The sequence below is a fragment of the Myotis yumanensis genome, unplaced genomic scaffold (assembly GCF_028538775.1).
Source record: "Myotis yumanensis isolate MYYU_CA2020_CCGP unplaced genomic scaffold, mMyoYum1.0.hap1 SCAF_2, whole genome shotgun sequence".
Taxonomy (NCBI): Eukaryota; Metazoa; Chordata; class Mammalia; order Chiroptera; family Vespertilionidae; genus Myotis; species Myotis yumanensis.
Window position 1 is genome coordinate 84,278,888 of NW_027223753.1, and position 15,140 is coordinate 84,294,027.

General features: G+C 38.3%; 1 protein-coding gene across 5 annotated transcripts in view; it reads right to left on the reverse strand.

Annotated features, from left to right (window-relative positions):
- The window catches only part of HIVEP1 (HIVEP zinc finger 1), a 171,440-nt gene that overhangs the window by 74,250 nt on the left and 82,050 nt on the right, over positions 1–15,140 (reverse strand). For all 5 annotated transcript variants that reach the window (XM_070405724.1, XM_070405728.1, XM_070405723.1 and 2 more), the window contains one exon: positions 1,266–1,319. In XM_070405724.1, the coding sequence (XP_070261825.1) occupies positions 1,266–1,319 (54 nt within the window). The remainder of the gene's footprint in view (positions 1–1,265; positions 1,320–15,140) is intronic.

Sequence of the window (15,140 nt, forward strand, 5' to 3'; positions counted from 1 at the left end):
ATTTAACAGGGACAAAGTAATAATAAATCATGAAATATAAATACTATAAAAAAAACTTTCTATCCTTTAATTCAATTTTACTCATTAACAGATACTGTTGGAACTACCCATCTTATTGTCTTCCCTCCCCACAAACTGTTGTACATTGAATTTTTTTCATATTACTTGGACAAATAATATGTATGCTTTCTATGAGGAAAACCAATTTTTGATTTTAAAACTTATTTTTTATGCAAAATTATACCCACTGTAATTAGCAAAAGGACTCAAAGACATAAAAATAAAAGTTTATCATTGTACAGATATATCTGTATATAAATCTTTTCAAACTTGATCAAATCCTATATAAGGGTGTGTGTGTTGGGGGAGGGGAGGCACGCACGCACGTGCACATGCTTTTGTATGCTTTGGATCAAACAAAAAGATTGTATCATATTTTGCATGCTATATTGCAATTTCATTCTCATTTAGCAACGAATTTTCACAGACAACTGAAATAATTAACATTTTAAAAAAGCTGTATAACATCCAAACATATTAATTTACTATAATGTATTCAATTACTCCTACACTGACTAGCATTTAGCTTATTATAGTTGTCTTAGGTCTTGGTCATTTCAAAAAATACTGTATTACATGAGCATACAGTACACACACACACAAATCATACACACGCATGAATGCAGTCATCAGCATCCATTATACTGGTTCTATTATTGCTATGGGACAATCTCACAAACAGACCCTCAAAAGAGCTGCAACAATCTTCACTCCTACCGGCACTTTCACTCCTGCAACAATCGCACTCCTATCAGCAACACATTAATGTGTAGGAACGATTGTAGAATATGCTATGTGGCCAAAACATTTCATAAAGCAAAGTCCACATACTTTTAGGTATCAATTCTTTTCTTTAAAATATATTTTTATTGATTTCAGAAAGGAAGGAGGAGGGAGAGAGAGATAGAAACATCAATGATGAGAAAGAATCATCGACTGGCTGCCTCCTACATGCCCCACACTGGGAATGGAGCCAGCAACCTGGGCATGTGCACTGACCGGGAATTGAACCGTGACCTTCTGGCTCACAGATCAATGCTCAACCACTGAGCCAAGCTGGCTGAGCTAGGTATCAATTCTTTTAAAGTGATTTTTAATTGTGTGATATGTTTACACCAATTGATTTAGCAAGGCTGCAATTATAAGGTGTCTATATAATAATCTCTGCGAAAATAAAGTTTATACTGGGGTTGATTTTAATTTACCTTTTTTTGATACTTCCGCCCCATTAAGTTCTTTTTGTGCTTCTTCAATTTTGTCTAAGAAAAACAAAGAAAATTTTATAAGGAAATTTATCATATACAAATAAGAATTCAGTAAAATAAACATACTTCCTATAAACAGTTCCTAACACACAGGAATAAGTATTTGTTAAATGGATTATTTATGAAACAAATATGCATAAACTGGTAAAGTAATGACATATTTTCTTTTAAAATTATAATTTAATCGTCTTAAATCAGTCACAAGACCATTTCAAATTAATTGTTTCCATGATATAATTAGTGCATTTAAAATACTGAACTACAGTTAAAAATATGTAGTTGCTTAATAAAAGTAACAAAATAATACTTTCCTGATGAAGATATGTAAATGCCCAGAGACTTTTAGCAGATATAACAAATGCCTATTAGCTTAGAAAAGTCTAAGCAAAATCCACATTTGGCCTAAGACCTAAGTCAAACATGGAAGAAAGAAAAATAAAGGAAATGAGCTAAATAACACACAACACCCATCACTTTTGCCAACTTCTGATAACAGGATAGATTTATCTATGAATTGTGTGGTTAGAATAGTGCATTAAAGAGATGCTATAAAAAAACTAATGACTATATTCATGAGAAATTCCAAGCCAAAACCTCCTGTCTATGCCACTTCTGAAGTCCTGTTCTATAGAAACAGAAAATAAATGTTTACTAGTGTTTTAAAAAAACAATAACTAATGACTAAAGAACTGTTACATGTGCACAAAGTTTGAAAGATTAGGTGTAACCCAGGAGCATTAATTAACGAAGACTTGGGAGTGCTGCTTAAGGAACGGGAGAGGGCGGCAACTGAGGGCCTACAGTTCTTCCATCTAAGGCTTGGCACAATTGGACTTTGTAAATTAGTGCATGTTCTATTTTGGTAACAATTTTAATTTTATAAAGATATACATATTTGATGATTATGACAGTAACCAACACCAAGTTTTCAATACAGGGGTCTATGTACTAATTATAATGGTAAGAGTTATAAAATTCCCAAGATACTATTTTGTACTGAATTAAATACAATACCAATAATTATACAGTATTTTAGATAGTCCATGAAAGTACAGTTTAAATGCTTTCAAAATACTGATACCTCAGCCATTTATGCCTTCTGGCATATGCAATCAGCCCTCAAATGATCTCCGATGATAAACCTACCACTACCAGCCATAGAAGATGTTGCCTACAAAATGACAACCTCCCAAATAAATAAAAGACACAGATCCCACCACAGGCCCTTTCAACTTTGGACTACCTGCCTCTTCCCCCATCAGTCTTGCTGAAAAGGCCAGAAATTCAGAAAACCTTTGATTTACTTCAAACTTCTTTAAGTCGCATATTTCTCCATCCAGTGTGCCACATCAAGGCAGAGGTGGAGCAGCAGAATAAAGGAAACAAGCTAGTTTGAAATATTAGACACTACATAACAGCAATGATCAAAAACAACTACATTTTCATCCTGACATATGCATTCCCCACAGCAGTGTCTACTTGCTTCCTGCTAATTATCAGATCCAGAATAAGATTTATAGAGACAACCTTTTGAAATAATATAAATTTTCTTATTTATACACTTCATTTATTTCTCATCAAATGATGAGTGAAATTGAAAACAGCACTAAAAGAACTGATTAAATGTAGAAAGTGGATCCTACATTCAATAGCAATGTTACTTCAAAGAGAATAATACCAAATGTATGGATGAAATCTATATTAATATAAGTAACAAAAGCATAAGGCCCAGTTTTTAAAAATACAATACACTAAGTACATTGTAGACTTTCAATATGTAAATAAACACATCGCAAAACTTAAATACATAGCTCTTGAAAAACACAAAAGGGAAAAACACTGTTATTTCTATGCCAGCAGTTTGTCCAAACTTAGGAACCATAAATAATATGTATGTATATGTTACATATAGTCATAGTAGTAATAATTGTGTTTAAGAGTTTATGCAAACATAAACTGGCGTTATATAATAAAACATTTTATTAACAGAATCAATTATGACTCAAAGCAACAAAAATCTACAACAACATGTATTTATAGAATAGCTGCTATTTGTTTAGTATATTGAGGTTTGGCCACCTTTCATTTGTATTTTAATATAATAAATTCTTACAAAAATGACTTTGACTTACATTTAATCACTAAATTCTAGTCTTTGTTTTTAAATTTTTCAATAAGTTGCCTTGCTCTCTTGATAATAGTAGTGTATACTAGTAAATCAGTAGGTTCGGGTTATCTATTATGTTAGCTATAAGCATCCACTTCAATGCTCTCACACCTAGAGCGCCAGTTCAATAGGTAACACAATCTTCAATTAGCAAGCTTGCAAACAGCTACTATTAAAAGCTTTTGCTTCAATTTTTATAAAAAGTCCTGTTTATACTTAACCTTTACTTTGATTCTCCTGGTAAAATATAATGTTTTGAAGACACACTCAAAACTACAGGGAAAGTAGTCATTTATTAGATGCTACTAATTGGTTTATACAAGCAATTTACTCATATTTAAAAGCAATATTTATCATTTTTTCACTATGACCCAAAGCAAGAAATATATTTTACATTTCAGCCAATTACACATGCATACACATAAATATATGCCTACACATAAATCAGAAACAAACTCACCCACACTCTACTTTCTGTCCTTTCCTATTAAAAATGAAAAATGCCATCCTGCCCACTACACACTGATTTCACAATCCAATGCTGCATTGTAAACCTGCAGCTTGAAATTCACTGATATAAGAAACAGTTATCAACATTTCTTTTTAACCCTGTTCCCTTTACCAAACAAAGGATAACACTTCCCAGCAATAATATATCTCATTACAAGCCTTGATTGGGGGGTTGAGGGGGCATGTTCTTTGGGATGGGATCTCAGGTTCTGAAACATCTTCCATCATGCCCTACCTAATGGCACTGTTCTCTCAGGAAACAATTTCACAGAGAACTATACATTTACAAATAAATAGTTTCTCTGTTGCTGTTGCTTATAAATACATATACATGCAAAATGGACACTCATACCTTGCTAGTAAACCTGATAGTAAAGTAACCAATGCATTCTTACTGTAATGAACTCTTAAGAAACACCTGTCTATTAGGGTTCAGGGAAGACGACCAAATACTCTATAAAAAATTATTTAATAAAGCAATCTTCAAATGGGCAGTAAGCACATGCTCTCCAAGCACTTTCATCCTATGGTGAAATGCCTCCCTCACCATCTCAGATGCCTAAACACCACTCCTTGAGAGACTTGGGATCCAGGACATTACAGCGTTGGGGACCAACCCACTAATCTGTTAGGATAAAAACACAAAAGCTGTGTGTTTTTATTATATTAAGTGTCTACCCTGTGTCGGGTACAATAGAAAGAACTAGAGATGTAAGAAAACAGAATGGCTCTCCTGGAGGGGCTTACAGATTATTATATCCTTCAAACAGTCATTTGAATATCAATTTGATCATAAATACAGAGCCTGAATTCCCATGTGGCATCAAAGTTCTTTGTGATCCCACAAGCTCTTTGCACCCCCACAATCCCGACTCTCCCCTTCAAGATGTCGTCCCTTTTAGGACATCTTCTCTAACATCCTTATTCAGAGCCTGTCCTTCCCTTCTTTATCACCACCACATCTTGCATCTAGAATTCCATTTCTCTATAGTTGCATATCTCGTGATCACCAGTAATAATGACATAAGATGGACCTGAATAATTTACTGATGGTATAAATGCTGACAATACCTGTCAAGTGACAGAGAGAAACACTGGTACTTTCTGAAAAAGACAAAAAGGAATACCTATACAGTCTTGAAAATCGGCATTGGCTGGTTTCACTTAAGAGCCTAGCACTGCAATCTCTTCAACATTATAAATAATTTTTATGTTTGGGAACACTGAAAGCACTTGAAATAGACATTACTTCATTCAATCTATCAACTTATGTTATTTCTATCTTGAAAGTGATTTAGAAGTACAAACTGAAAGTTATAAAAATAGTACCAGTGATGTAAATTATAGCATAGGGAATACAGTCAATAATATTGTAATTAATTTGTATGATGTCAGATGGGTACTAGACTTATCAGGTTGATCACTTCATAAAATATATAAGTATCTAATCACTATGTTGTACACCTGAAACTAATATAATATTGAATTTCAATTGTAATAGAAAATTTTTTTTTATAAATGAAACAAATAATTTCTACCTTGATTCTATCAGCTCATCCTTTCTTCTTGCTATTCTGATAGACACCGATCACCTCTGTTCTAACACTGCCTCTCATCACAGCCTTGAAAACACAAAGTGGAAATGCTAACCAGAAAATTCTATGAAGTAGATCCTAATAAACTGTAAAAGGCCTTTTATTTATTGAAAGAGATACCATCTGAATGAAAAAAAATCACCATATGTGACTGTACTATTTTTACTACTGAATAAGTCTAACTCCTACGTCCCCTCATTACACATCGCTACAAGCTCCTTACTCACTGTTAACTGTGGGAGCTATTTTACTAAGGCTAAATATATGGCAATGGCGTAATGTTAATAAGGCATCCAATACCCATAACCTTTATAGATGCTCTTCTAAATGAAGATTATCCTAGTGTTCACTACTAAATCAGCTAAATAAATCTACCAATATAAGAAACACATTTGAACCTAAAAGTTACACATCTTACACATCCCTCTAGACCAGTGGTTCTCAACCTTCTGGCCCTTTAAATACAGTTCCTCATGTTGTGACCCAACCATAAAATTATTTTCGTTGCTACTTCATAACTGTAATGTTGCTACTGTTATGAATCATAATGTAAATATCTGATATGCAGGATGGTCTTAGGCAACCCCTGTGAAAGGGTCATTCGACCGCCAAAGGGGTCGCGACCCACAGGTTGAGAACCACTGCTCTAGACCTACGTCATTGAGAAAGACGATACTCTACAATAATGTCAAAAATGATAATCTAGCCTAGTAACATTTCAAAGTGAAAAATATTGTTTCAAGTAAGTGAAAAAAATCAGACTCAACTCTATATTAATGAATTTAAAAACTGTGACTAACTAGTAAAAATTCTAGAAAAACGTAAAATTACTCAACTTGACCCAGGAAGAAAAGAATTCAACTAGGATAAGAACAATGGATGAAACTGAGAAATTTACCAGAGTAACAAAGAATGACCTTTTGTAAGGGTGCTAGGCTAGAAGGTTTTATTAGCAAATTCTTTCCAATTCTAAAGACTAAGGCATTTCCTAAACTGAACACAAGATAACAGAAAAGGAGTTCTAAATAATTTCATAAAGCTGGGATAACCTGATACCAAAATGTGAACAAAGAGGCAGAAAAACCAACACTATAGACAAGTCTCATTCATGAATAAGGATATAACAATCTTTATCAAGAACTATATTCAAAGATAAAAAAGGTCATGGCCAAGTAGGGTGTAAATTAAATATGCAAAGGTATTTCAATAGCAGGAAGCATCCTATATAGTAAAAGAGAAACATACAAATTAGCCATCCCTCTGCTACACTCAAGCCACACCCACAAGCCACGCCCACCAGCCAATCAGAGTGATCATGCAAATTAGCCCGACAAAGATGGCGGTTAATTTGCATACGCAGGTGTCAGGTGTCACCGGCAGCCATGGCCATGGGCTCCCGGGACCATTGCCGGCACGGGAGGCGAGGCCTGCCGCGCCAAGCCACGCTCACAGGCTCCCAGGACTTTCTCTGGTCGCTGGTCGGTTGGGGAGCCAAGGCCGCCCATGCCTAGCCACGCCCGCCGGCTCGCAGGACTTTCGCCAGTCTGGGAGCTGAGGCCGCCAGCGCCTAGCCACGCCTGCGGGCTCCTGGGACCTTGCCGGCAGAGAGCAGGATGTTTGGAGGACTTGGCAGAGCAGGAGACTGCTGGACATAGAGCAGAGCGAGAGAGAGAGAGAGAGAGAGTGGCTTGGAGAGCGCAGCTCCCTCTGTCACCCCAGCTTCCTCATCACAGCTGTGGAAACTGACAGCAGGGAGGAGGAAGTCCCACCCCCACAGAATCAGCCAGAATCAGCCTTTGGTCAGACAGCTCTCAGCGGCCTGATAACCAGGACTCTCATTCACCTGAATCTCAGACCATGACAGTAGAGAGGTGGGACTATGTCTAAAGAACAGCTGTTGATACAACGTAGCTCTGCAGCCGAAAGATGCCGGCGTTATCGACAGAAAGTGTCTGCAGAGCAGTGTGCATCTGATCTTGAAAGAAGGCGGCGCTTGCGACAGGATGTATCTGAACACCAGCTGCTGGAAAAATATCGCTCTGATGCCGAAAAACATTGGCATTATCGACAGAAAATGTCTAAAGTCCAACGTGCCTGTGAAGTTGAAAGAAGGCAGTGACGACAACAGAATATGTCTAGAGAACAGTCATCAAGAAGTACTACCAATATCGGTAGGAACTGCCTTCTCAGCGAAAATGGAGTACATGACGATGCAATTCTCGAACATAGTTGTGGTGGAATGACTGTTCGATGTGAATTTTGCCTATCACTAAATTTCTCTGATGAAAAACCATCCGATGGGAAATTTACTCGATGTTGTAGCAAAGGGAAAGTCTGTCCAAATGATATACATTTTCCAGATTACCCGGCATATTTAAAAAGATTAATGGCAAACGAAGATTCTGACAGTAAAAATTTCTTGGAAAATATTCGTTCCATAAATAGTTCTTTTGCTTTTGCTTCCATGGGTGCAAATATTGCATCGCCATCAGGATATGGGCCATACTGTTTTAGAATACATGGACAAGTTTATCACCGTACTGGAACTTTACATCCTTTGGATGGTGTTTCTCAGAAATTTGCTCAACTCTATATTTTGGATACAAGCCAAAGCTACAAGTAAAAGATTAGCAATGCCAGAAAACCAGGGCTGCTCAGAAAGGCTCATGATCGACATCAACAACCTCATGCATGAAATAAGTGAATTAACGAAATCATACAAGATGCTACATGAGGTAGAAAAGGAAGCCCAATCTGAAGCAGCAGCAAAAGGTACTGCTCCCACAGAAGTAACAATGGCGATTAAATAGGAGCGTAACAGTGACCCAGGTAGATATAATTCTCCCCGTGTAACCGAGGTTGCTGTCATATTCAGAAACGAAGATGGAGAACCTCCTTTTGAAAGGGACTTGCTCATTCATTGTAAACCAGATCCCAATAATCCAAATGCCACTAAAATGAAACAAATCAATATCCTGTTTCCTACATTAGATGCAATGACATATCCTATTCTTTTTCCACATGTGAAAAAGGCTGGGGAACAGATATTGCATTAAGACTCAGAGACAACAGTGTAATTGACAATAATACTAGACAAAATGTAAGGACATGAGTCACACAAATGCAGTATTATGGACTTCATCTTTCTGTGCAGGACACGTTCAATCCTATTTTAAATGCAGGAAAATTAACTCAACAGTTTACTGCGGATTGATATTAAAAAATGGAGGCCAATCGGATTAATTTCATCAAAGCAAACCAATCTAAGTTGAGAGTTGAAAAATATAGTGGTTTGATGGATTATCTCAAATCTAGATCTGAAAATGACAATGTGCCAATTGGCAAGATGATAATACTTCCATCATCTTCTGAGGGTAGTCCCAGAAACATGCAGCAGTGATATCAGGATGCTATAGCAATTGTAACGAAGTATGGCAAGCCCGATTTATTCATAACCATGACATGGAACCCCAAATGGGCAGATATTGCAAACAATTTACAATGCTGGCAAAAAGTTGAAAACAGACCTGACTTGGTAGCCAGAGTTTTTAATATTAAGCTGAATGCTCTTTTAAATGATATCTATAAATTCCATTTATTTGGTAAAGTAGTAGCTAAAATTCATGTCATTGAATTTCAGAAACGCAGACTGCCTCATGCTCACATATTATTGATATTAGACAGTGAATCCAAATTAGATTCCTCTAATTAATTCCCTTTCAATGTGCACGAATTTCGTGCACTGGGCTACTAGTGTCATTATAAGCTGTAACAGCAAATAAGACAAGGGAGTGAAGGGCACATGCCCGGGTTGTGGGCTCGATCCCCAGTAGGAGGTGCAGGAGGCAGCCGACCAATGATTCTCTCTCATCATTGATGTTTCAATCTCTCTCTCTCCCCCTCTCCCTTCCTCTCTCTGAAATCAATAAAAATATATTTTAAAATATTTCAAAAAATAAAATGAAAAGAGAGAAAAGATACAAGAAAGAGTGGAAGATAAAAGGGGCAAGGTTCTGGAGACAGTGGAAGACAACAGCCAGATCCTAATAAACTATAAAAGAGGGAGGGTTGGTTCTGAACAGGGAGATACACAGGGCGATTCTTTGAGGTCTGAGAAAAGAAAAGGAGGTAGGTAGGTCAGCTGCAAAGTCTGCTGATGAAAAAGATGAGTTTGAGGGAGCTCAGATCCAATTATCCAAATTTTACTGAGATAAGAGGCATGGTTGTCCACAAAGAGAAAGGAGTTTAGTGTTTGTGTAAGAGGTCTCAGAGACTGATAAGAAGTAGGCAAAGTTACAGTGGAAATGGAAGAGCTGACCAATTTGAATGACAAACAAAACACTAAGGAACAGCAACCAGGGATCTGTAAGTGTGGAGAGCCACAAATTTTTGGTGGCTCCAGTGTGCAGCGCAGTGTTATTCTAACAAAGTTTGGCAACCTGGATGAAGGAATGAAGAAAGAGTGCCAAATATGGATTTTTCCAGAAGGACAAAGAATTCAGTGAGATGAGGTACTAGAGAGCCATTCATGTGATCAAATTTGCAAGGTGGGTAAGTGGAAAGGAAGGAACTGAGAAACGAGATAGAGCTTCCAAGAGTAGGGGAGGGTAGCTGAGTGTTTGAGGACCCCAAAAAATCTGGATAGAGGTTGTAAGCAATTTTTTAATAAAAGGCTTCAAGAGTTATAAAAAGATACAAGCTGGCTATGGGAAAAGGTAGAGATGAAAGACATGAACAATCTCCTAACATCTCTATATATAAACCCTAATATGCAAATAGACCAAATGGCGGGAGAACTGAACAACCAAACAACCAGTTGCTATGACATGCACTGACCACCAGGGGGCGTGTGCAGAACATGGCAGGCATCAGCAGCAGGTGGATGGTGGAGCAGGTGAGCTTGGGCACCAGACCAAGGTGGGGCGCCAGTCGCTGTCTTTGGGGTAAGCCTCTGGTGGTTACTGAAAATTCTTGGCTCCCGTGCACCACGGTCCCACCCGGCACTCACACCTGCTGCCGGAGATGGCCCCACTTGCACCCACTGTTGGCGCCCCGATCGCTCAGCACCGTCAGTGGGTGCAAGCAGCGGCTGCCGGCCCCGATCACCCCTCCGGGCTTCTCCACTTCCCCCACTCCTGAGGGGCAATCAGGGCCGGCAGCCGCCGCCACTCACACCCACTGCCAGCACCGGCCCCACTCGTATCCACAGCCGGCACCACCACTTGCACCTGTTGCTGGCACCGGCCCCAATCGCTCTGCACTGTCAGTGGGAGCGAGCGGGGCCTGTACCGTCAGCATGTGGGAGCAGCGGTGGCAGGAGAGGGGCTGCCAGCAGACAGGAGACCGGGGGCTGTGGCAGGAGGGGCTGGGCAGGGGCCCGGATGATGGGCCAAGACCTGCCCCTGTGCCCACTACAACCTCGTGGCCTACAGTTCCTTTTAAGGTGCATGAATTCGTGCAATGGGCCCCTAGTAGTATGATAATGAGTTAAGGAAGATTAGGAACAAAATATGCCATAATGACATGTAAAGTGCCTACTCTTGTGATAATTTTATGGCTTGTCCTTTGAAAAATTGTTCATTTATCCTTTTCAGAAATCATGTTCCCATTGTGATACTGAGCAAATTTAACAGTTCAAAGAGAAAAGTAGACATAAGCTCCAGCATGCTTTTAAAATTATGAATCAAATAAGTACAATGTTTCTTCCATAAGAAAATCATCTTGATATCAAAATTGACCATGAAAATAACAAAATGTACACAGAGATACAATAAATGTGTGATACTGAACCATCTAAGGCTTTTAAATTATTTTTTTTTGCCCCTGTAATATCATCTGGTTTCACTTAACAGGCAGTTACTTAGTTGTGATCACAGAGCTGAGAACTGAGTCTTGTCAGGCCATTGCTCGAATGCTGAGCTTTTAAAAGTGGGGTAATTATACCTTTTTATCCCTAGAGGGTGCTAAGGCCACTGACTGTTACAGTTGGGCACACATTTTCTAAGAAGTAAAAAGCAAAGCAAACTCCCAGTCTCCTTCCCAGAGCCTCACACAGGTTGGGAGGGAGCCATGCCAAAGGGGTAAAATGGGAGTTGAAACGTTGGCCATGTTACAACACCCCAAAACTCAAACTCTGCTGCATATTAAAAGTCACATAATATTAGAGTCATTTAAACATCCTAACACTGAGGCTGACCCCATACCAATTAAATCAGCATTAAAAAAAGTTTCCCAGGTGATTCCAACATATAGCCAAACTTGAAAACCAATGTTATCTAAATTACAGATATTATCAGATCTTTAAAATTAAATTATATAAAATGCAAATAGGGGAAAAGTCGCATCAGCCATCCCTTGGCAGCAATTTTTTATCCAGTAGCAGGGGCAGCAGCAGGGACATTATCTGTCTGCCTTATTAAAGGAGCTGCTGAGTTAGTGGCTACCAAGAAGGATAAGAAAGCGAGAGCTCCATGTGCGCTTTGTGGCTAAGAATGTCCAATTAAATTATACTTCTGAAAAATAAAGCCAAAGCATAGATTCTTCATAAGTATAATACCCAAAATAGGCCTAATGTGTATTATTAATGTAAACCCTAAACTAGAAAATCAATTTCAACCTAAAAATTCAATTTTGGAAAAATTCAAAACTATTTAAACATAATAAACTATTAACATAATAAACTATTGTGAAAAGATACTGAAAATTGACATAGATTAATAGTTTTCTAATAATCTCATTAAAATACTTTGCCCATTGTGGTTTACATATTATTATTAGAGTACAACAGCACTAGTTTCCTCTTCCCATTTGATATTTTTGATGTAGTGACTGGAAGGAAGTAGTCATAGTAACTATGGTGGGAAGAGAAAGGAATATGAAGACAGAGCGTTCTTATACTGAGGGGCTAAATGCCAGATTTATTTGGGCTACTAACCCAGTAACAGATTAACACAGGTACACATTCATGTGTGTACCCCCATGTGTGCGCGCACATACAAACACACACACACACACCACAAACACACACATCTGAACTCAGGGCTAAAGATGTAGATGTAGAGATGGTTGGAGACCCAGGAGGTGTGGACCTCAAAGACTGAAAATAACTCTCTGGCTCTTCAGTCAGCAAATAGCATATCCATTCTTCCCTACAATACATTTTTAAAGGCCCTCATTTAAAGAATGAAGGAAGAGGAGGGAGGGAGGGAGGAAGGGGGGGAGGGGGGAGGGAGGGACTTAAATAAAGGTGTTGCTATTTTACCTAGGGCAAAAATATAGAAATGAAGCATAGTGAACTCTAGCTAGCTGACCAACTGCATGCTGCCACCCTCTGTGTGCCTGGGGGCTCTTCTTGGCACAGCTTCATCTCCTGGAAGCCCACTCATCATTCATCCATCATCAGGAAACAAAGCTGAGTGTGCCAGGAACTGTGACAACTGTACTATGGATTGGGGTAAATAATATCTTGATATTTCAGATTTTTGAATTCACTGGTTTGGTTTTGTTATCTCAAACCACTGTAGATACAAATACATTTATATCCTTCAAGAAGTGAAAAAAAAAAAGATAGATGACAAAGATGAAAAATGTGGGGGAAGAAGAAGGGAAATGGTGGAGATAACTGTCCAAACCCCTTTGAGAAAGAAGAATATTTACAGGCACAGAAGACTGGAAGGATAAACAGCAACTACATTTTTTCTAGATCTAAGTAGATGAAATATCATTTGGGGGTAAATAAGTTTTCAATATTTCAGTTTTCTACTACAAACAACTATGACTTGTGATCTTCTCAGCTACCTGCCCCTAATTTTATCTGATTTTTGCTTTTTTGATTTCAAAGAGCATGCCATATTTCAAATCTACACACATGTATATAACTGGTAACTTATATAAAACCAAGCCATAAAGAGTTATGTTAGACAAAAAAAAATACATGTTCAAATATGATCTGATAATATCTAAAGAATATCTGGAAATTTAAAAGCAATCAGTTAAAACAGTGGTTCCCAAACTTATTTGGCCTATCGCCCCCTTTCCAGAAAAAATATTACTCAGCCCCTGGAAATTAATTTTTTAAAAATTTTAATAGCAGTTACTCATCGCCCCCAAATGCACCTGTGGCCATCACCGCCCCCCTGGATTGCTGCAGCACCCACCAGGGGGCGGTAGCGCCCACTTTGGGAATCACTGAGTTAAAACAATCTTTAAAGAAATCTATTTATATATTTTACCATCTAAAAACAGACCAATGGCCCAGCTGGCATGACTCAATGGTTGAACTTCGACCTATGGTTTGATTCCTGGTCAGGGCACATGCATAGGTTGCAGGCTTGATCCCCAGTGTGCAGTGTGCAGGAGACAGCCAAGCAATGATTCTCCCTCATCATTGATATTTCTATCTCTCTCTCTCTCCCTTCCTCTCTGAAATCAATAAAAAATGTATTAAAAAAAAAAAGAAAACCAGACCAATGGTAGAAAATTCTGTAGAAAAACAACAACAACAAAACAGTTTTTTTGACGAGTAATTTGCAAAGAAAAAAAGAGAGATGTGGAAATAACTATAGATCAGAAGAACATAATAGACATGAACCTATCAAATATGTAAAACTTATTTGTCCTGAGTTGCCGGAAGACAATTCCAGCATGTCATAATTGCAAGAGTTTCATCAAAAGGTTGATGGAACTTGGGGACTCAACAAGGGCTGAGTCACATATGTTGTCACCTTGTTGGGAATGGCTGAAAGCATTTCCCCAAACCTGAAAAGGGATGACTGCTTGCTGCCAGACTGCTCAGGGCATCTTAATCTACATGTTGTTGCCTCCTACTGGCCAAACACCTGAACAGCCGTAGGCATTTTCCCAAATCTGACAGTTTCTGTATACCAAACCTAACCCTTTGATGTGTATATCTCTGCCTTGCCTTAGGACAAATTGTATTAATAAAAAGCAAGGGGTCCTGCCCTGATCGGTTTTGCTCAGTGAATAGAGTGTCGGCCTGTGGACTGAAGGGTCCCAGGTTCGATTCCAGTCAAGGGCATGTACCTTGGTTGCGGGCATATACCCAGTGGGAGTGTGCAGGAGGCAGCTGATCGATGTTTCTCTCTCATCGATGTTTCCAACTCTCTATCCCTCTCCCTCTCCCTTCCTCTCTGTAAAAAAATCAATAAGATATATTTTTAAAAAACACACAAAAAGCAAGGGGTCCTGAGATGAGGAGATCTTAGTTTCTTTAACTAGGCTCCTCCGACCCCCAAATGCCTTTCAAAATTATGCTTTGTCTAAGTTACACACAGCCTTTCTCCAGATTGCTTAACCCTTCTTTATGCTGGAACAAGAACCCCGGCACTGAGTTTAAAATATTTAAAAATCATCACACTCCAGAAAACTGGAAATTTAAACACTGATAGGATATTTGATCATTTAAGAAATAGCTTTTTTTCGTTTCTTAAAACTATTGTGATTAAATAAATTTTTACATTCCTTATCTTTTGGAGCTTATAGAATGAAAACATATTAATAAAATAATATATCTGAAGTCTCCTT